Source organism: Gopherus flavomarginatus, chromosome 1 (assembly GCF_025201925.1).
Source record: "Gopherus flavomarginatus isolate rGopFla2 chromosome 1, rGopFla2.mat.asm, whole genome shotgun sequence".
Classification (NCBI taxonomy): domain Eukaryota; kingdom Metazoa; phylum Chordata; order Testudines; family Testudinidae; genus Gopherus; species Gopherus flavomarginatus.
Window position 1 is genome coordinate 90,792,473 of NC_066617.1, and position 21,573 is coordinate 90,814,045.

Genomic DNA, 21,573 nt, shown 5'->3' on the forward strand with positions numbered 1-21,573 from the left:
TAGCTTCCTTGGCAGCTCTGTCTTAAAAAAACCTGGGTTTTGAATAGAAAATGACATACTGTTTCTGTATAGTTCTCTTGTGTTGCCAAGTCATTTCAATAAAGAGTTGTGATGCACAGATTTTGCTTCCTTCCTCCTTCGTTTTGGTATAATATTTCTGCATTAAAGATGCATTAAGAACATGATCTTTTTGGACTATTTTTTGCCTCAGCTGGCAACCTCTAAACACCCTCTGACTGTTATACAGCACTGATTCTAGTCATTCAAAGGCATTTAACTATCTCAGATTTACAGAATGTGGATTCTACCAGGAAATTGCATGACTCATTTGTTCTCAGAAACAGCTGGTTTCGAGGGTTCCTTTAGAGCTTGACTCTGCCATCCTTACTCATATTGAGTAGTACCTCATGCCTTAGGGAGTCCCTACTTCTAAAGTAAGGTAACTACTCAATGGGAATATGTGTGGCAGAATCTTTGAATCTCTAGCTCCACATACGGCAAGCACAATTAGAAATGGACGTTTATCATTTTTTGTATTTGTGCAAGTTGTGGATTTTTTGTCAAATTTGTTTTGCAAATATGGAACGGATGATGGGATTTAGCATAGGAACTTCACACACGTCTAGGGCTGAATAATAAAAATAACCAGGATAGTGGGAATTAATTTTGACATTTCTTGTATACTGTTTCAGGTGTAGCTTTCAGAGCTTGCAATGTTCATGAGTACCATTTGTTAAGTGCAGATTTCACTAACATATAATATTACAAAATCCTGTTAGGTTTTTTGAGTTAGATGAAGAAAAAGCATGTCCCCCCCTAAAAAAAAAGGAAACATACAGACAAAATATTTAAATGTAGAGAGCTAACAATAAAAGTAAAAAATGAAGTTAAAATAATGTTATAGCTAAAAAAAGTCAGAAACTCAAGAAATTCACAGTTAAAATTTAAACACCAAACTTAATTCAGCACCTCACGTACCCTCTGCCTATAAACCAAAATAATCTATTTCCTAGTCTTCCTTACCTCCGTCTATATTCTCAATACAATCCATGGAATATATATCGTTATCTTTAACCATGCTTCCTGCACTACATACAGACTGTGACTATCTATATACAAGGATGCACTCGCAGCTCACTCTTCCAGTCCATCTTCTCAATACAGGCCAGATCATCTTATCTTCACAAGTTGCCCCAAGACCATACCCCTCCTTATCCGTCCATGCACCAGAAAGCCTATTTCACCTAATTCATCTTCATTGTACAGACGGCAAACATCTTTTATTTGCTCTGCACACATTCCCCGTAGGGGTCAGAGACTGGATACAGAGCTCCATCTTTACCTTGATCATTCTATACATGCTGTCCACAAACTCCAGTGCACTCATACACTTTACACTTGGTTTTGTTCCTGCTCTATCTTCTATAGAGCCAATATGCATGTGGACCCTGCTTGGCAACCTTCTTGGCCTCAGGCAGAATACAACTCCAGCTTCTGCCTGACATCATTCCTTTAGGTGGCTTCCCAAATCATATGACAACCTGCAGGGTCACAATATGCCCAGTGCATCTTCTCATACAAGGCGAAGCTGCACAAGGCAAAGCTAGCAAAAAGCAGGTATTAGCAATCAGCTGTGAACTACCCGCTGGCAATTTTGGTGTTCTATCTAGCATGTAGTTTAAATCCCAAAGATACAAGCATAGTCTCTTAACATGCCCAACACAATCTCAATCTGCAATGAACACCATCCTACACTGTAAGTCCATTGGAAAAATGGGTACAAGTTACAGGATCGCACACCTGAAGAGCAGAATTCACATACTCAGCAGGACAAACAAATAAAATATAGCAACTACTGATAGTCTCCAATCCACATACGAAAGACGTGTATTGTATCCATAATGGAATATCTTGAGTTTCTAGGGTTACTTAATTGTATTTCCAATCTTACCTCTATATTAAGAAAAATTGGTCTGGGATTTAGAGAGAAATTTATTTACGGAGGTGACGCAAGAATCTATAGGCAAAAAAGCTGTCCTAAAATACATCCCTAGCCCCACTTAATTTGTTTTTGGCTTTATGCGCTAACATATTGAAAAAACAAACATTTCTATAATCATTTCTAAAATAATTAGCATCATGAATATGGGATCTGATTGTCCTCTGCTTTGCACTTGTGTAGTCATTTACGTCTGTACAAAGTGGGCGTAAATCACTACCAAACCAGAATGGTAGCATTTTACACCCACTTTGCACGGTGTAATTGACTAGGAAAAGCATAAGGCAGTGGAGAATTAGGCTCACGATGTCCACATTTCTATTTAAGAATGGTATAAAGTATTTAAGAACTAAAAGCTCTTGGTGATACTACTGGAATCCAGATAATAAAAGAAACTGTACCTTTGGAAGGAGCTGAATTGCCTGTAGAATTCTTTGCCGGTGTCCAGAGTTAAGTATTCCTATTTCCAACAGATCCTGATCCTCCATTACATTGCTTCCCTGAAAAAGGAGATATTCAAATCTGAAACGATCCTGAAACAAAACTTTAAACTGTGTTTAAAAGAGAATAACTTTATTTAACATACAGTATGACAAGAATAATAAATTGCTGATGATTGCATTGATTTCCAGGCCTACAAAATGTGAAAGGACCTTGAACTCCTGGACAATTACTAGTGTGCTGACAGTACTGTCAATGGAGAAACTGCAGTTCCCACTAAAAACAAATCCCATAAGTGAATCTTTCTCCTCCACCCTCTGTCATTTGATTGAGGGCAGGGACGTAATCATAAAATGTAACTACTGTATATGCATACAGTGCCTCATTTGTTTCTTTCCCCCTCCTCCATATCCTTTCTTCCTCAAGTTAGAAAAAATGTCACATACAATAAGATCAACACAGTGGATGCAGTTAGATAGAATTATTTAGTAATGTGTTAATCAAATGCCTTGTTAGTAAAATGCCTTGTTAGTAAAATGGCTTGCCCTTGGGTTGGAGAGACTGGGGAAAAGCAAACCCTGATCACAGAATGAGCTCCCTCTGAGGGAGGTCAAGCAATTTCTTATAAAGAGCAAAAGGTGGAACCAAGAATAAAATTTGGTCCAAAAAGGACCTAAAAATTGAAACCCATCACTAACACTGACTATACTCTATATCTAAGTAACTACTAAATGACAAAAAGACTATATACAAGTGTGAGGGAAATAAACTTGCGACAGAGGACTAGAAGTGCTCCAACAACCATCACTAGCTGTAAGAAGGAACTAAGGGGTGTCAGGGCGGCTCTGTCCTTATACACCTTTTACCCCAATATAATGTGACCCGATATAACATGAATTTGGATATAATGCAGTAAAGCAGTGCTCCAGGGGGGCGGGGCTGTGCACTTCGGTGGATCAAAGCAAGTTTGATATTGTCATAAACAGATAGCTAAGGGTTAATGCCTCTTTTACCTGTAAAGGGTTAAGAAGTTCACCTAGCCTAGCTGACACCTGACCAGAGGAACCAATGGGGGAACAAGATGTTTCAAAAGGACGGAGGGAAGTTTTCCTTTGTTTTCAGTTTCAGCTGGAGTGAAAAAGATCAAGGAACCAGCCTCTTATCAGAGTAGTAAGTTTTAGAAAGGGATAAATAGGTTTATGTTTATTTTCTTTGTAACTTGTCTTGGTACCATTAAGGGAATTATCAAAATTGGGTATTTGGATATTTTTTTTGTGTAACTAAGTTTTTGCCCAGGGGAACATTCCTCTGTGTTTGGAATCTGTTGTCTGTGAAAGTAGCTGGTATGCTAATCTCTCCCAGGAGGTTTTCTTTTACCTTTCTTTTCTTTAATTAAAAGCCTTTTTCTTAATACCTGATTGATTTTTTCCTTGTTTTTAGATTCAAGGGGGTGGATCTTGATCCACCAACAGTTGGTGGAAGAAAGGAGGGGGGATGGTTAATTTCTCCTGGTTTTAACATCCAAGGGGTTTGGATCTGTGTTCACCAGGGTATTGGTGAAGTCCCTCAAGACTACTAAGGGAAAAAGGTAGTCCTTGGGGGTGGTGGCAGCAATACCCGATCTAAGCTGGTAATTAAGCTTAGAAGTGTCCATGCAGGTCCCCCACATCTGTACCCTAAAGTTCAGAGTGGGGAAGGAACCTTGACAGATATAATGCCGTTTCACCTATAATGTAGTAAGATTTTTTGGCTCCTGAGGACAGCATTATATTTGGCTCCTGAGGACAGGTAGAGGTGTACAAGCATGCAGAGGTGCAGAGCCGGCGCTACCATTTAGGCGACCTAGGCAATGGCCTAGGGAGCCAGAATTTTGGGGGGGCGCTATTTTGCCAGGGGGGCAGCATGCAGGTCCAGTGGACCTACCTCAGTGATGCCAGCGGACATTCCGCTGTTGGAAAGGCTCCGGTGGAGCTGCCACAGTCATTTCGGCGGACAGTGCACTAGTCTAAAGGTTCCGGCGGACCTACCGCAGTCATGCCTGCGGCAGGTCCACCGGAGCCTTTAGACCAGCGGACCGCCTGCTGGCATCACTGCGGCAGCTCCACAGGAACCTTTCCAGCAGCGGACCGTCCGCCGGCATCACTGTGGTAGGTCCACCGGACCCGCGGGGGGCGGCGAAATGGCCGTCCGCCTAGGGCGTCAGAAACTCTGGTGCTGCTCCTGCAGAGGTGTGTGGCAACAGAGGGTGCTCAAGTTGCCCCAATGGATACTGCTTGGAAAAAATTCTCCGACAACTGTGCACAAGGCGTGCACACACCTACACTGAAAGAGACATATACAATCAGTCTTAACTATTGGTATTGTTATTTTCTCTACCTTCAATGAAAACACCAAAGGCTTTGATGCTGTAGGTTTCTTATGTCTGTTCTACAGCCCTTAGCAAATTCTTTCAGCTTTGAATTGAAGTAGGAAAGATCTGTAGAGACTGCTTGTAGTGGGCCAGATTCAGATCCTTCTTATTCCAGTTCTACATTAATGTGACCTCATTCCCTTGAACGTATTTCCTCGTGATTGACTTTAATAGAACTATGGTGATCTACACCAGCTAAGGTCCAGCATGCTTTAAAACTTTTGTAAGTTAAATTCTACTCTTGTTTTAAAAATATTTCTTCAGCTAATTTAACAGTTAAGATAAAACACTGCTAAATAAACCATCCAAAGTTTAAAAACATAAAACTCATCTTACAATAAACTTTCAAACAGTGCACTTTTTTCTTCAGGCCTAATCTGCATCAAACTATCAAGATAGCAATTTCCTGTTTGATAATTAGTCTTTTAAAATTACATTTAAGGCATTGTAAGACTTGTAAAATTAGTTACTTACAGTTCCCTGCAATTAAAGTAGTTATCAAATATTTTTCATCTTATGCTGCGTTTTCCTTCAATAAACACTTTTTGCATGTGAATCAGTGTTGGAAGGAAGTACTTGTTTCAAGCAAAGCAGCTAACATGTCAATAAAGCAAACACATTACTTACTCATGACTTCCTGTAGCATTTCTGTGAACACACTGAATATGCATTATTAGTGATGGATGAATCTCATAAGGCTTGGATATTCATTTTAAATCTGCACCTGGGCTGGAAATCTTATGAGAACAGCCTTTCCTATGAGGTTGCTTTTCTGTCTAATCAGGTTTGAAATGCTGATTTTTGGCAGTCCCATGTCTAGCCTCAAATAATGCCTTAATTACACCTGTGCAACCCTATTGTCTTCAATGGAATTACCCAGGTATAATAGATCAGAATTTGAAGACAAAGGGGAGGTCTTGCATATGAATTCTGGACAGCAATTCTGTACAGAGATTCCAATACCAGAAGGGACTATTGTGATTATCTAGTGTAACACAGGCCATCGAACTTTCTCCCAAAAATTCCTGAAGCACAACTTTTAGAAAAGCATCCAATCCTGATTTAAATATGGTCAGTGATGGAGAATCCACCACAACCCTTGGTAAAATGTTCCAATAGTTAATTAGCCTCACTGTTATTCCAGTGTAAATGTGTCTAGCCTTAGCTATTAATGATGCATAGGCCAGGAAAGAATGCAGTTCACTCTCCCTGAGGTCTTTTGGTTCTGCACACCTGTCAGTAGTAAGATCTTACTTGTTTCCATGGAAGTAAGCAGATAGAACTCTGAATACACAGGAAGGTTTGTTGAGTAAGACAGTGCCATTTTTACACAGCAGTTGAATGCATGACAAAGACAATCTGGCTTTTCAAATGGAGAGGTATAAAAATTATATTAATCCCCCCTTCAAATTCTAAAATAGTTTCTGTAAATAAGTAATAAACAAATGGCACAATTGTGTAGTATAAAGATTTTACTGGCATTCATTTAGGATGACCTTGTAACAGGGCACTCACCTTTTAAATGCTCATAGTCCTTTTCCCTCTCTGATGCCCCCTGTAGGCTACCAACTGGCTTTGTGGGTCTTTAGTGGCTGGGCCCTCGAGCAAGTCACAAAGTCTGAATGAACACCTTTCCAGAGTCCAATAAATAAACAGTCTTTCTTCCCTTGCTAGGGTCATCAGCCCTGGCTCTGGGCCCTTAAAATTCAGCCATTTGTTCAGGCTGAATTTTAGCCTGTACAATTTTAGCTAGAATTGGCAGGGATGCAAAGTCATACTTTGAAGTGTCCCTGTTTGCCAGAAGCTAGGAATTGGCAACAGTAGATGGATCACTTGATCTGTTCATTCCCTCTGAATTACCTGGCATTTGCCAGAAGACAGGATACTGGGCTAGATGGACCATTGGTCTGAACCAGTATGGCTGTTCTTATGTTCTCCCAAAACAAAGGTCTCTCCCCCACTTGGGACTTTTCTGGGGAACCAGGACCCACCCATCACTCCAGGTTTCAACCCAGGGACCCTATAAACATCAGCCATGTATTACTTGATTCAATTCATTGCTGCTCCCTCCCTGGGCCTCATTAGCTTCAACGTTATCTCAGGGTTAAGGGTCTTAGGTCCTGTCTCTCCATGAAACCCAACTACGTAGAATGCAGCCAGAAAAACTCTGGCTAGCCTTCAATTTCCTTTGCTCCTCTGATCCCAGACAGCAACTGGTCTGCTAAGGCCAGGCAGCTTCTTTCATTTAGGTCAGCAGGGCCCTAATTAGTTGTTGCTAGACCCTCAATAAAAGGCTCAGCAGGTCTAGAACCCAAGGCTTACATAGCTGCCTGGCAGAAACATCTCCATGCTGCCACTGAGTGGCAGCTATAACCAGCTCATAACCAGCTTGCCCCTGACCTGCTTGGAGACAGACTATGGGAGTCCTGTCTCAAGAAGTCTGACAGGCAGCAGCCTCATTACTCTTGGTTGGCTCCCCACCCTATCTAAACCCAAAGGGCATTCCAGGAAGTGTACAGGCAACAGTGCAGATCTCCTGAAGCTGCCACAACCCTTCCTGCTTCCAGACTCCTGGCTTTGACCTCAGCTTGTTTTGGACTTTGTCTCCTGAATCAGATTTCAGGATCTGGCTCAGACTCTGACCCTTGGTATCGACCCTGGCCTAGAACCTCACTGTGAACTCCTCCAGTACTCTCAGCCTCAGGTTTGCCCCTGCTCTTCTTGTGGTCTTGACTCTCTAGCCCTTGGAGGACCAGGTCTCTATGGTTTGCAAAATGGCTGATCTAGAGACTTCTCTCTAGAAAAGTTTGGAGGACCCACCTTCACTGCTCTTTTCCTCTCAGCTTGCTGCTTCTTTGGGCAGGGTGTAGTACAGTGGTTCTCAAACTGTGGGTCCAGACCCTGTTTTATTGGGGTCACTAGGCTGCCTTAGATTTGCAGGGGCCCGAATCAGAAGCCCAAGCCCCACCTCCTAGGGCCAAAGTCTGAAGACTTCAGTCCTGAGCAGCAGTGCTCAGGTTACAGGCCCCCTGCCTGCAGCTGAAGCTATTGGGCTTTGGCTTTGGGCACCCAAGGCAGTTGGGTCTGGGTTTTGGCCCTCCCCCACCTAGGGCAGCGGGGCTCAGGCAGGCTCAGGCTTCCATCCCCACTCCTGGGGTCATGTAGTAATTTTTGTTGCAAGAAGGGGGTCGTGGTGCAATGAAGTTTGAGAACCCCTGGTGTAGTAGGTCCAGGGGGCACCCATCAGCACATAGTAGTAGTAAGGATTTGGGGCTCCCACTGTAGTAAGGATTTGGGGCTCTTTCCAGGTATACGGTTCCCTCCTTGTCAAGGCTGATTTCACACTTTGGCACTTTAAGTGCAGAAGATGGGGCCCCACAAGATTCTAAAAAAATTAAATCAGGCCACTCTAGGCTGGTATTAAACTTCCAAGGTCACAGCTTCTCTCTGACCTTGGATGGGTAGATGTTGCCACCACCCAAGTGCAACCTCCTTCGCCTTTTGAGAACCCAGGAAGGCGCACTTGGGAATTCCTTCCTGTGGGATACCCTCAAACACTTTCACCCCCCAAAAAACCAAAGGAAATCAGCTGTTGCCACCAGCTAATTAAACAATATATGCACAAACCTCTTAGGGACACACAAATCCAATCCTGTTCTTAAAAAAGGTAAACTTTATTAAACCCAAAAAGAAAGGAAATACATTTGGAATTAGGCTTTTTGCTAGATCTTAAAAGAAACAATTACAAAAATTAAGCATCAGGATAGCTCTCTTGAGGTTCAGCTTAAAGGTTAAAGCAAAGAAAAGCATCTGGGGTTAGTACAGACAAGTCTAAAAGTCAATGAGAAATAAAAGAAATAACCCTAATTGCATCTTTCTAGACATTCCCTAATTTACTTACATATCTGAGGCTTCAGATAAGTAGGTCCAAGGTATGAATTGATGTTCTATGATCATACCTGGCTTAAAGCTTCTTACAGCATTGCTGCTCTGTCTCTCTCCTCTCTGGAGAACCACAACACACAAAGGGAAGTTTTTTCCCAATTTTAAAATGTTCTAGCTGTCCCACTGGCTGTTTTGGTCAGGTGCCCACTTCTTTCCTTTTACATGTGGGCTTGTTAACCCTTTACAAGTAAAGCAAGTAGAGAATAGCTACTAACAGGGATTTTGTAGCTAACTGACTGGCTGGGTGTCCACAAAAGGGAGCTATCCCCTCTCTTATTTATCACACTCCTGTTTGGGAAAAGAAATCTGTGATCTCATGTTGGACTCCTGGACAATACCATCATTGAAAGACATAAGGTTGAAGTGCCAGCTATCACTGTGTAATCCATGAGTTAGTATTTTTCCTCTCCTATATCTACTTCAAGGGAGTGTGGTCTGTGAGTAGTTCAAATGGGGCTCTCAGGAGGTAATAACATAGTGCCACTACTGCCCAGCATATAGCCAATCGTTCTCTTTTTATGGTGAAATACTTGGTCTTGCATTGTTGGCGCTTCCTACTTAAGTATGGGATTGGATGTTCTGTCCCTTGAAAGTTCTGAGACAGTATTGTTCTGAAGGCTATGGTGGATGTTCCGGTGTGTACAGGACCAGCGCTAGGGTTTTGAGCGCCCTAAGCGGAAAGCAATTTCGCCGCCCCGCGCACTGGTCCTGCGGCTCCAGTGGAGCTGCCGCAGTCGTGTCTGCGGGAGGTCCACCAGAGCCGCGTGAGCAGCTGACCGTCCGCAGGCACGACTGCGGCAGCTCCATGGGAGCTGCCTGCCGCCCCCTCCGGACACCCTGGAGTGCTGGCTGCCGCAGCAGCGCCCTGACCCAGGGTCAGGGCGCCTCCGCGGCAGCCGGCAGCCCAGGGTTTCCCTGGGCCAGGGGACCCCCGCCCCTGGCCTGCCAGCTGCCGGGGCGGCGCACTGACCCAGGGGACACCCTGGGCTGCTGGCTGCCGCGGAGGCACCCTGACCCAGGGGACACCCTGGATTGCGGGCTGCCGTGGAGGCACCCTGATCCGGGGGACACCCTGGGCTGCCGGCTGCCGTTGCGGCGCGCTGACCCGGGGGACACCCTGGGCTGCCGGCTGCGGCGGAGGCGCCCTGACCCGGGGGACACCCTGGACTGCGGGCTGCCGCAGAGGTGCCCTGACCCGGGGGATACCCTGGGCTGCTGGCTGCCGCGGTGGCACACTGACCCGGAGGACACCCTGGACTGCAGGCTGCCGCGGAGGCGCCCTGACCCGGGGCACACCCTGGACTGCGGGCTGCCGCGGAGGTGCCCTGACCCGGGGCACACCCTGGACTGCGGGCTGCCGCGGAGGTGCCCTGACCCGGGGCACACCCTGGACTGCGGACTGCCGCGGAGGCGCCCTGTCCTGGGGGATACCCTGGGCTGCCGGCTGCCGTGGAGGCGCGCTGACCCGTGGGACACCCTGGGCTGCTGGCTACTGCCGGTAGCTCAGACTCCCTCTCTGTCCCAGCAGCAGCGGCTGCTCAACCATTTAAAAGAAAATTGGGGGGCGCTTTTTGGCGCCCTCAAATCTCGGTGCCCTAGGCAACCACCTAGTCCGCCTAAATGGTTGCACCGGCCCTGGGTGTGTAAAATAAAAGGTAACAAAACATCCGGACATTGGAGCACCAGGTACTGGCACAAAATGCCTTTAAAAAATAGCTCTTGACACTCCTGTGTCAACAATACTGTTTTCAGTGCTGACATTTTGATAAGATCTGTCAATGGTCTGGCTAATGTCACAAAATGGGAAATAAACTGATGATAATCCCTATCAGATAGCCAAGATCTCCTGGATGCCAAATTTACCTTGAGTCCAATCTCCTTCAGTGACTGCAGTACAGATATTATATACCCCACATGTGATTGCCACTCTTCACTGAATATGACCACATTGTCCAGATAGGCAGCTGCAAATTGCCTGGGGTGGAGAAACACAAGGTCCATAAGAAGCTGAAAGGTGGCTGGTGCCTCTTTTAACCCAAAGGGCATGGTTATAATATGGAACAGCCCAAAAAGGTGGAAAAAGTGTCTTTTCCCAAGAGTCAGCTGAAAAGGGTATTTTCCAAAATCCTTTGGTTAAATCCAATGTTGTAACATACTTTGCTTTTCCATGCTGGTAAAGAGTTTGTCAACTTGGCACCAGGGATGAGTGCCAAATTCTGAGGCGACATTCAAGCCGCTGAAATCCACACAGAATTGGGTTGTGCCTTCTGGTTTGGGCACAAGTACCACTGGATCGCCAGTCTTGCAATATCAGACTGCTGCTGGATATTCCAGAGCCAGGACCCTTAGAATCCTTGCGCTTGCTGGTGCTCACAGTATCTGAGGAACCTGCAGCTTTGTGGGTACCTACTTGAAGATCAGGAGGTGCCAAAATGGTCATCTGAACCGGAGACTGTCTCTTTAGGAAGATTCTCTTCCTGGAGAACTTGAAGTTCACCTCCTAAAGTCCTTTTGAGAAGATTCCAGAGATTTCTTCTTCGAAGCTCTAGGGGATTGCTGCACTGAGGAAACTGAGGCGATTGACTTGCTCAGAGACTGTTGTATGGGGTAGGTCCCATGGCTGGGGTCAGAAGCCAGTTGGCACAAACTGTCAGTCATCATGAGACAAAACTTAAATTCCCAGTTCTTTCTGACTCTTGATTTTAATGCCAGGCAGAAGTTATACTTTTGGGGAACATGTGACTCCACAAGGCAATGGACACATTGGCAGTGTCAATCATTCACTGGGATTGCCTTCTGGCATGAAAGGCAGTGCTTAAAATCAGAACTGGGCATGCCCTAACAGCATTTAAGTTCCCCTGAGGGGAAAAAGGGACACAAAAGGACAATAGTCTTTATGCTAAACTATTATATCTCTCTCAAGATATATATATAATAGAAAACTAACACTATGTACTAACTAACTAGTAGATAAGAGAAAAAAATACAGTTGAAGTAAGTTCAACTTGGACACTTCTGAGGCTCTGTCTGAGAAGGAGACTTGAGAAGGAACTGAGGGTGTTTTGACTGCACAGTTCTATATAGCCACGCTGCTGAGCACAGGGCTGCATGGGGCACAGGTGCAAGCTGAATGGACACTGCTATGTAAAGTCTCCCATCTGAGGCACAAGGGGTGTATGCGCACTGAGAGTGGAGCACCCATATGGACATTATTTGAAAAAGAACTAGGTATTTATGCATCTGTACCACGTATTCGACTTCATTTTGGTCTCGGGAAGGCTGCTCTTCCCACGTCTCCTTGAACAGGTCCAGGATTCCCTGGGTTTTCCCCACCATAAAGTAAATCAAAAGGAAAAAAACCTGTTGATGCCTGCAGCACTACCTATACTCATACCAGTATGTCAATTGCAAGGGTCTCCGTAGATACAATTTTTTAAAGATGTTTTTCAGGATTCGATTAAACTTTTCCATCAGGTCATCTGTTTGGGCACGGTACACGGAGGTCTAGAGGGGTTTAACCTTTAGGAGTGCTCATGTTTCCCTTCATAATCAGGACATAAAGTTCATCCTTTGATCTGTGAGGATCTCTGCGGGTACACCTACCCAAAAGAAAAGCTGCAGCAGTTCCCTCACTACAGAATGTGCCATTACTGTGCATGCAGGGACCGCTTCTGGGTATTGTGTGCCATTGTCCACCATGACCAATATATTGTCCCCATGCAGCTTTTTTCTAGAGGACTCACAATATTGATCGCTGTCCTTTCAAAGGGCATATCTATTCAAGGAATGGTTTTTTGCTTTGTGGTCCTGACCTTCAGTTGCAACCAACCTGCAGGATAGGAGTGGACAACTCTATGTACATATGTCACCTTCACACTGTTGTCATATTGGAAGATGCTAGGTTTGAGCAAGGGCTCTTGAATCAAGGTTATGGGAACACTCTGAGTCCACAATCTCGGCACAGTGGCCTCCCCCGGATTTCAGCTTGGGCTACATATGCCTTATGGCACAGGTCAAAACTGAGATCCAAGCTTTGCACTGTTCTGTAACCCCACAATCTAGGAAATCATACTCCATGACATGACCAACTGAAGTGCCCCAGCTTCCCACAGTGAAAACATACCACCGGGTTGTTAGTATGGTCTGCCTAACCTCTTCTCTTTGGTATTTCTGGGCTGCTGCTCCATGATAGGAGGGTAGGTGCCAACCATGATGGAGCCTCCAGCAACCAGCCTAGGTCCAGAGGGGCTATTCTCCTGGCATTTTCCTACCCAGCCCATTTAGTTTCACCCTCATCTCAGCATTAAGGTTCTTAGGTCCTCCCTCTCCCTGCAAACCCAGCTATACAAAATGCAGCGAGAAAACAAACTCTGTCTATCCTTCAAGTTCCTTTGGCAAGAGAGGCATACCCTTCCTTGCCTCTCTGGTCGCAGCCAGGAACTCAACTGCTAAGATCAGGGCAGCAGGGCCCTGACTGGCTGTTGCTAGCCCCTCTATCCCTTGGAGGACCAGGTCTCTCTGGTTTCAAAAATGGCCACTCTGGAGAGTCCTTTCTAGGCAAGCTTGGAGGATTCTCACTCTCTGCTCTTTTCCTCTTTGGGGTGCGGTGTAGTAGGACTGTGGGCCCACAATAGAAAGCTGCAAAGGCTGAATATACCCCATCACAGACCCATATATATCAATTATGACATTCTCTACCCATGGTTAATATAGCCATTCCAAATATGTCCCTTTATTCCAGGGGTGATATATGTGGATATAATATATGTATATATGCTCTATAAACATAAATTTACTTTGACTAGGTCAGTAGAGTTGCAACAGAGCACCATCTCTGTCAGTAATGGCCTACCTTTAATGCTTTAAACAGCTCAAAAATACTCTAAGATCCAGACTAAGCAAAAGATTTCTAGGTTTGTAGACAGTATTTATTCACTTTAAACACAAACTAAACAGGTTCAATATTCCTTTTAAACAACAATATGCCCACTATGAAATTGCAGAAATACTAACTAAGGTATGTAGCCTATTGCTTAAAACAGTCTCTGTACCAGATAGCTGGAAGATAGCTAATATAATACCTATTTTTTTAAAAGGCTCCAGAGGTGATCCTGGCAATTACAGGCTGGTAAACCTAACTTCAGTACCAGACAATTGGTTGAAACTATAGTAAAGAACAAAATTATCAGACACATACATAAAAATATGTTGGGGAACAGTCAACATAGCTTTTGTAAAGGGAAATCAAACTTCACCAGTCTATTTGAATGCTTTGAGGGCATCAAACATGTGGACAAGGGTAATCCAGCTGGTATAATGTACTTGGACTTTCAGAAAGCCATTGACGAGGTCCCTCACCAAAGCTCTTAAACAAACTAAGCTGTTATGGGATAAAAAGGAAGGTCCTCTCAGTAACTGGTTAAAAAATAGGAAACAAAGGGTAGGAATAAATGGTCAGTTTTCACAATGGAAAGAGGTAAATAGCAGGATCCCCCAAAGATCTGTATTGGGACTTGTGCTGTTCAATATACTCATAAATGATCTGGAAAAGGGGACAAACAATTAGATGGCAAAATTTGCAGAAGGTATTAAATTACTCAAGATAATTAAGCCCAAAGCTGACTGAGAAGAGCTGTGAATGGCTCTCACTAAACTGGGTGACTGGGCAAGCAAATGATACATGAAATTTAATGCTGATAAGGGCAAAGTAATGCACAATGGAAAACATAATACCAACTACACATATAAAATGATGGGGGTCTCAATTAGCTGTTGCCCTTCAAGACAGAGTCTTCATGGATAGTACCCTAAAAATATCCATTCAATATGCAGTAGCAGTCTAAAAAGCTAACAGAACTTTAGGAACCATTCGGAAAGGGATCGATAATAGGACAGAAAATATCATAATGCCAATATATAAATCCATGGTATGCTCACACCTTGAATACAGTGTGTACTTCTGGTCTTCTCATCTCAAAAAAGATAGATTAGAATTGGAAAAGGTGCAGAGAAGGGCAACAAAAATTATGAGGGGTATGAAACAGCTTGCATATGAGGAGAAATTAAGAAGACCGGGACTCTTTAGATTAGAAAAGAGATGACTAAGGGAGTGGGATATTTTAGAGGTCTATAAACTCATGAATGGTATAGAGAAAATGAATAAGGAAGTGTTATTTACTGCCTCATGAAACATGTGAACCAGGGTCATGCAATTAAATGAATAGGAAGCCGGAAGTACTTCACACAATGCACAGTAAACCTGTGGAACTCATTGCCAGGAGATGTTGGGAAGGCCAAAACTATAACTGGGTTCAAAAAAGAATTATATAAGTTGATGAATGATAGGTCCATTGATGGCTATCAACCAAGATGGTCAGAGATGCAACCCTATGCACCAGGTGTTCCTAAACCTCCAACTGCCAGAAATTGGGACTGGACAAGAGAGGATGGATTACTCAAAATCACCCTGTTTTGTTCATTCCCTCTGAAGCATGTCACTGGCAGGATACTGAACAAAATGGACCATTGGTCTGAACGAGTACAGCAGTTTATGTTCACTGTATCCTTTAGGAACAAAAACCCTCTGAAGATTTGCCTCGTAAGACATCAGAACATGATGATTAAGAAGGCACTTCAGAATGGCAGGCATGGGTGTGTGTTTTTCATTGCCATTCAATTTGAATATGCATCTTTGATCTTCCTTCACTTATTCTTCAGTTATTTTCTCTGTTGGAAATATTTTAGTAGAACATTCCTTATGTCCAGTTCTGTCCTGTTAGTTAAAATAAAAATGGAAGAGAAACTTTAAAGCAGCAACCAGAGAAATCATCATGCCATCTGAATACTGAATCAATGAAGTTGCAAGAGACTGGGTGGATGGGTGAAGATCACCTGCAGAAGCTTTTTGGTCTGGCTCTTGTTCTACCTTTGTTAACAGAGTTCCATCTGATATAAGTCTATAAAAATGTCCTCAGTGCTATTACAACTCTAGAAAGAAATCTTGAGGCAACGATAAATGCATATGCATCACTTTGTGAAAAGTGGGCAGAAACTTGATGAATAAGAATAGGCAGAACAAATGAAAGTAAAAGACAACACTGTATCTGACATCTTAGATCTTAAGGTCCTTGGAGAAAGACAACAGCCTGTTTCATAGGAAATCACAGATTATGGAGAACAATTGAGCTGTAAAACCTAAGCCTGTTAGACATGAAAAGAAAAAAATAGAAAGAAACAGAAGGTTCCAAATATAGTTGGGCAAATACATTGAGACAAACTCTCTGCTGTGCGCAGCTCATGTTGGGCACAGGGATAAAAAAGAGGGGAAAGTCAAGTAGCCAAGGGACTATCCGCCAGCTACATATATATTGCTGGAGTACATTGAGCCATGACTACTCACACATCTCTACTCTCTGTGCTTGGGTCTCCAGGAAGGGAAGCAGAACAGCCAGTTACAGGGGCTCTATGCCTGCTATGGACTCATATATACCAGTTAGGGGGTTGTAGTTAATTCCCTCCCAGTTATTGCCACCTGAATGGTGCAAAGTGAGTAGAATGGGGCAGAGAATCGATGATATTCTTTTTTAACTTCACAAAATTCCATAGAAAAATTCTAGGAGGAAGCTCTGTGAAAACAATTAAGAGATTATGCAACCATGACCCAAAAAGTCCTCACCTTTTGGCAAAGGGCTATTTTTTAAAAATTCCTTTACTGGAAGAGAAGATTAGCCTCATCCTAGGATTCTACACTGACTCTTTAGTAAGCCTCTGACTTTGTGTTGAAGTTTCTAGCAGCCACCAATGCTACTAACTCAAATACAATACATTTACTGAAGTTAAAGCACAATCTCCTAAGGAACTGTGCTGTTCTTGACTATCCACAGCTGGAAAACACTCACAAAATGTTTAGGAATGCCCTGATTACTCAAGACCTGTTTCTTTTTCATTTTCTAAGTCCTCTGTCAGAAGGCCTATAAATTTCTGGCATGGCATAGTTTTTCCACAAGGCAGAAGAGATTATTTGGGGAGCAGGAGATGGGTAAATGGAGTTTTCAGTCACAAAACTGCTTCTTGTTAATGTGAAGATTTCAGACAATGCATTATTTGTTCATTTCAAAATCAGAACGGGCAAACAACTAGAAATTTGCTTGTTTCAATGTAGGTGAAAAAAGGTTTGCTTCTCTCTAGTATGTCACCGTTAATAGAAAATGAGATCTGTAAGAATCATTCTTAAATGAAATGCTTGATCTGTACTGGAAGGTCAAGATTTATCAGACCCCCTAGGGCTACTATCGAAATTTTTGCTGATGAGAAACCCCCCTGAAGAACTATGAAACTTTGTCTTAGCTGTGAGTAAAAGATGGAGTGTACATAAAATGTGGTGAGGACAAATGGATTTAATATGCTATGCAATAACCATTTGATTATGATTAAGGCATTTTAACATTTGTGGTCCTAAATTAGATTAAATTGATTAATAAAGACATCAGATTTTAAAAAAAAATCCTCCATGCTGTCACTACAGGGCAGGTTAAGGTTTTTCAGGTGACTTAACTGTACAGTTCTGTATCTTTTAGGTGTAATCTTAACTTGGACTTTCTTGGTTTTGTAATTTTTTGGCTTGGGAATAATTACATCATATCTGTAATTCTTGTACCCTTAAATTACCAGTACTGATACATACTCTCTACCTTAACTTCAAATTACTGTAGTTTTTGGCCTTGGGATTTCCTATTTCTTAAAAATTCATTCATGAACACTAAACAAGAAACTTGAAGAGCATGTTACCAAGCAATATTTCTAATGGTTTAAAGAAATGTAGTACCAACATTCATTTTTTTAAAAATTATTTTTCAGGGCACTTTCACCTGTATACAATGCCGTGCAAAGCAGCCAGTGTGCATTGACTAATTAAACTGTTTTTCTAGGTTTTTTCACCAGTAGAACAACTCCAAACAACCAAATTTTACTAATAAATCTGGCCCTACAATTGCAGATAATTTATTATTTTAGAGGGCTATGTTGGTGAGGTCAGCATTACATGAAAGGGAGGATGAGAGGAGCCCAGTAGCTCCTGAGTCCCAATCTGTCCGTGCTTTAAGGGTTTTACCCACAAAGTTTCTTCACAGGAGCTGAGGCAGCAATGCCTTCAGGAGTCTTTCAAGTACAGATGTCCAAACTAGCATCAACCAGAAACCTTCAAACAGCAGTGACAGTTGGACCAAGTAATCAACCAATGAGAACCGTTGACACTTCTTCCTCATTACAACCAACAGAATTGTTCCATGCGAATTATTTATAAAGAAAAGATGAATTACTTTTGATGTCACAGTGACCCACTTAAGAATTACCTGAACTGTTGAGCTAACCCTATATGTAGCCTATATAATCACAATAATTAGCTAGAACAATTATTAATAATTTAGTTTAATTACAGACTAATTTATTCAAAAGTAGACTATGCACAATATTTAAATTAATTTTAACTAATTTTGAAGAGTCCGTATTGTTACATAATTAAGATAATTGGAGACAAAGGAAAAGACAGTTGAATTAGATGCTAAGTTTCTTAAAGGATTCATTTAAAAATAATTTGAAGTTAAATTAATAAACGAATTCTCAGAAAAAATATTCTTCATTTCAGAAGTGCTGTAAGTTTGGGTAGAAAACACTGTATTTTTCACACATAACAAAGATGTTTAATCCCTGTTTTAAGTGAAAAATGGAATTCAACTATAAAGATGAGACTAGGGTGTCTGTAATAAATTTAAACCATCCCTCACCTCTAGAAAAGTTCCACAGGATTATTCACGTGCACATTTTAATATAACTACATTTTATTTCTATCAAACTTGTCCTTCCTGGTCTTGCTATAATTTGTCATCCTCAGTTGTTGTATCAGATCTAAAATGTTGACCCTGATAACTCACTGTGATATATGCAGAGATAGCAGTCCATTTGTGACGATCATAACACAAAGTCATGGACATAAATTGTAAACTCTTTGGGGCATGGACTATGTCTTATTAAAAGTGGCTAGCTCAAATTTGAGTTCCACAGTCTAATAGTAAAAATAATAAGCATCAGTAAGGAATTTAGTAACTGAACTGATTGTTTTCTTTGATGTTTCAGTCTTTTAAAAACAATCTGATAAATTAACTCTGAAAATGAGAAATATTAGAAACAAAAATGTGCTTTTGCTGTACAGTTGATTCAGCATGTTTAATTATGTTTCCTGGACATTCTGCTATGCCTACAGTAATCTGTAACATTGACATTAAAGAAATAAATAGAAATTAAAGATAATCACGTTTGCAAGCACAACAGGGCTGCCACAAAGCAACTGAGAAATGCTGTCTCTTATTTACATGAAAGTCAATGGGGAAAATATTCAGTTTGGTTTAGGAACCAGCAGAATTTTGGCTAAGTCTCATTTTCAGAAGGGACTCAGGCTCCTAAATCAGTTCGGCGCTGCAATGCTGAGCATAAGCAACACCTAAATATCTTTAAAAATCTGGGCCTTTGCTCCTAAAGGCAGACACAACACATAGTACAATTGAATGAGTTGCCATCTAATATTGCACACTCCTGAGATTTCTGTTATACAATCTGGTGTGATTTACTTTCAGTGTGCACAGAAATTTTACCTTCCAAGTTCCTGAAACCCAAGGGATAAATGGAGATGTCTCTATTTCCTCCATACTCTTTCTAAAAATATAAGAACATTTGATTAAGGGTTGACAATTTTCTTTTCTTTCTTTACTTGTTATTGTAATTCATTTTACACAGGAAGTGGGCTGTGATTTTCTTATTCTTTCCAATTCAGCTCCTGAGTGGCTCATTTTGCTGGCCCACTCTAGTTACCATGGCAACAACAAGGTTGCTGTAATATGATCCCATGAGCTTTATGTCTATACACCGTGCTATTGTTCTCCAATAATATTTTTGAGACTATCTTTCCACATTCTGATAAAACAATATTAATTAGCATTTGACTTGTGCACAGGCCACATCATTGTACTAGAAGCCATTGGAGAAGGAGACTCCAGGAAGGTAGATATGTGCCTTGTAGCATGTACTGAGCACTAACCAGTTGGCCTTCTCTCTGTATTAGGTTTGATCCTTAGTTCTCAGATCCTGATCCAGCAAAGTACATAATATATGGTTAACTTTAAGCACATGAGTTGCTCTTCTGATATCAGTAAACGTAGGTGCTGGAACTAGAGGTGCTGGGGGTGCAGTAGCACCCCCTGGCTTGAAGTGGTTTCCATCATGTACAGGTTTACAGTTTGGGTCAATGGCTGTCAGCACCCCCACTTTACAAATTGTTCCAATGTCCCTGTCAGTAAAGTTAAACTTGTTTTATTTAACAGCTTTGTGGAACTGGGACTTGAGTGTTAAATGCATTGCAGCACTGAGCCCATAATCATCAGGGACATAACTCCTGCTCAGCTCTGCTGGTTATTTGGAGCTCAGTTACTCTCCGGTGCTCAGAGGGAACTTGCAGCTATCGCACTCCTTCAGGCTTGCAACATATTGTCTCCTGTTCTGCTAGGCCTGCTCTTTGTACTGGCATACGGTGGCTGGGCCATGGCTCAGCCTCCTTCCCATCTCCCTTCCCAGCTTCTCTGGGATGATGTACATCCAAGGGTTAAGAATTGGAAGCAAACTAGATAGACTTGCTTAATGAGTCCTGGAATGGGATATGCCAATCACAGAACTACTTTGTTTAAAAATGAAAGGTTAGATTTTGGAAAATAATTTATGGCAAGGGCTAGGTGAGGGGTGAATTCTGCAGCAAATCCCTCTACAAATTGGACCCTGATTATAGTATTACTGTTTCACTGTTGCGCCAGGACATTGTTTTTAATAAAATGTCAAGTGTCAACATATGGCATCATCTACAGCAAACTAAATCACAAACTATTAAGTTGATCTCATGTAGTATATTAACTACACCTCTACCTTGAGATAACGCTGTCCTTGGGAGCCAAAAAATCTTACCCCCCTATAGGCGAAACCGTATTATATTGAACTTGCTTTGATCCACTGGAGTGCACAGCCCCGCCCCAAGCACTGCTTTACCACGTTATATCCAAATTTGTGTTATATCGAGTGGCGTTATATTGAGGTAGCGGTGTATTACACACATCAAAACAGATTTTTCATAGTATTAATTATCTAGCCCAGCAGCAATAAATCTTTTGACTTTCAAATGTGAGAAGGAATACCTGATTAGGCTCCTGGCCACACCTGGTGCCCATTACATTAAATTCTTTCCTCCTTTCCAATTCTCTCACCCCACTCCCAAATCTACTTCTCTTCCTACAGCACTTAGTTCTTCCCAATCCAAATCATGCTTCCACACCTGGTTCAGTTAGTGCAACCCCTCATTCTGTCCACATTTTCCTCTTCATTCACAACGACACAGTATTCAATTTTCCACCCCTTTACACATATTTCCTGTATCTAGTATCTCAGATATACCATGAAAACAGCAGTCATTACTAATACCTCAGTCCTTTGCACTACAAGTGGGGCCTTCCTCCCATACGTGAGCAGCTCGGGTACTTGGAAGTTGTAAATATTTGAGGAATTAGCTACCTGAAATGACTTTTTATGCTGCTGTGCAAATTATATACATATGTCATGACTGACTTAGTCCTTCACTACTGGTGAATAAAAGAAAAGTTCCTTCCAATTCAAGAATTCTATTCTCAGTAATTTCTCATCCCCTAAAAGGCATTTATCACTTTCTCTCATGTTTTATACCTTACAT

General features: G+C 42.2%; 1 protein-coding gene across 11 annotated transcripts in view; it reads right to left on the minus strand.

Moving 5' to 3' along the window:
* The window catches only part of ANKS1B (ankyrin repeat and sterile alpha motif domain containing 1B), a 746,271-nt gene that overhangs the window by 264,753 nt on the left and 459,945 nt on the right, over positions 1-21,573 (minus strand). For all 11 annotated transcript variants that reach the window (XM_050934354.1, XM_050934390.1, XM_050934374.1 and 8 more), the window contains one exon: positions 2,401-2,499. In XM_050934354.1, coding sequence (XP_050790311.1) covers positions 2,401-2,499 — 99 coding nt within the window. The remainder of the gene's footprint in view (positions 1-2,400; positions 2,500-21,573) is intronic.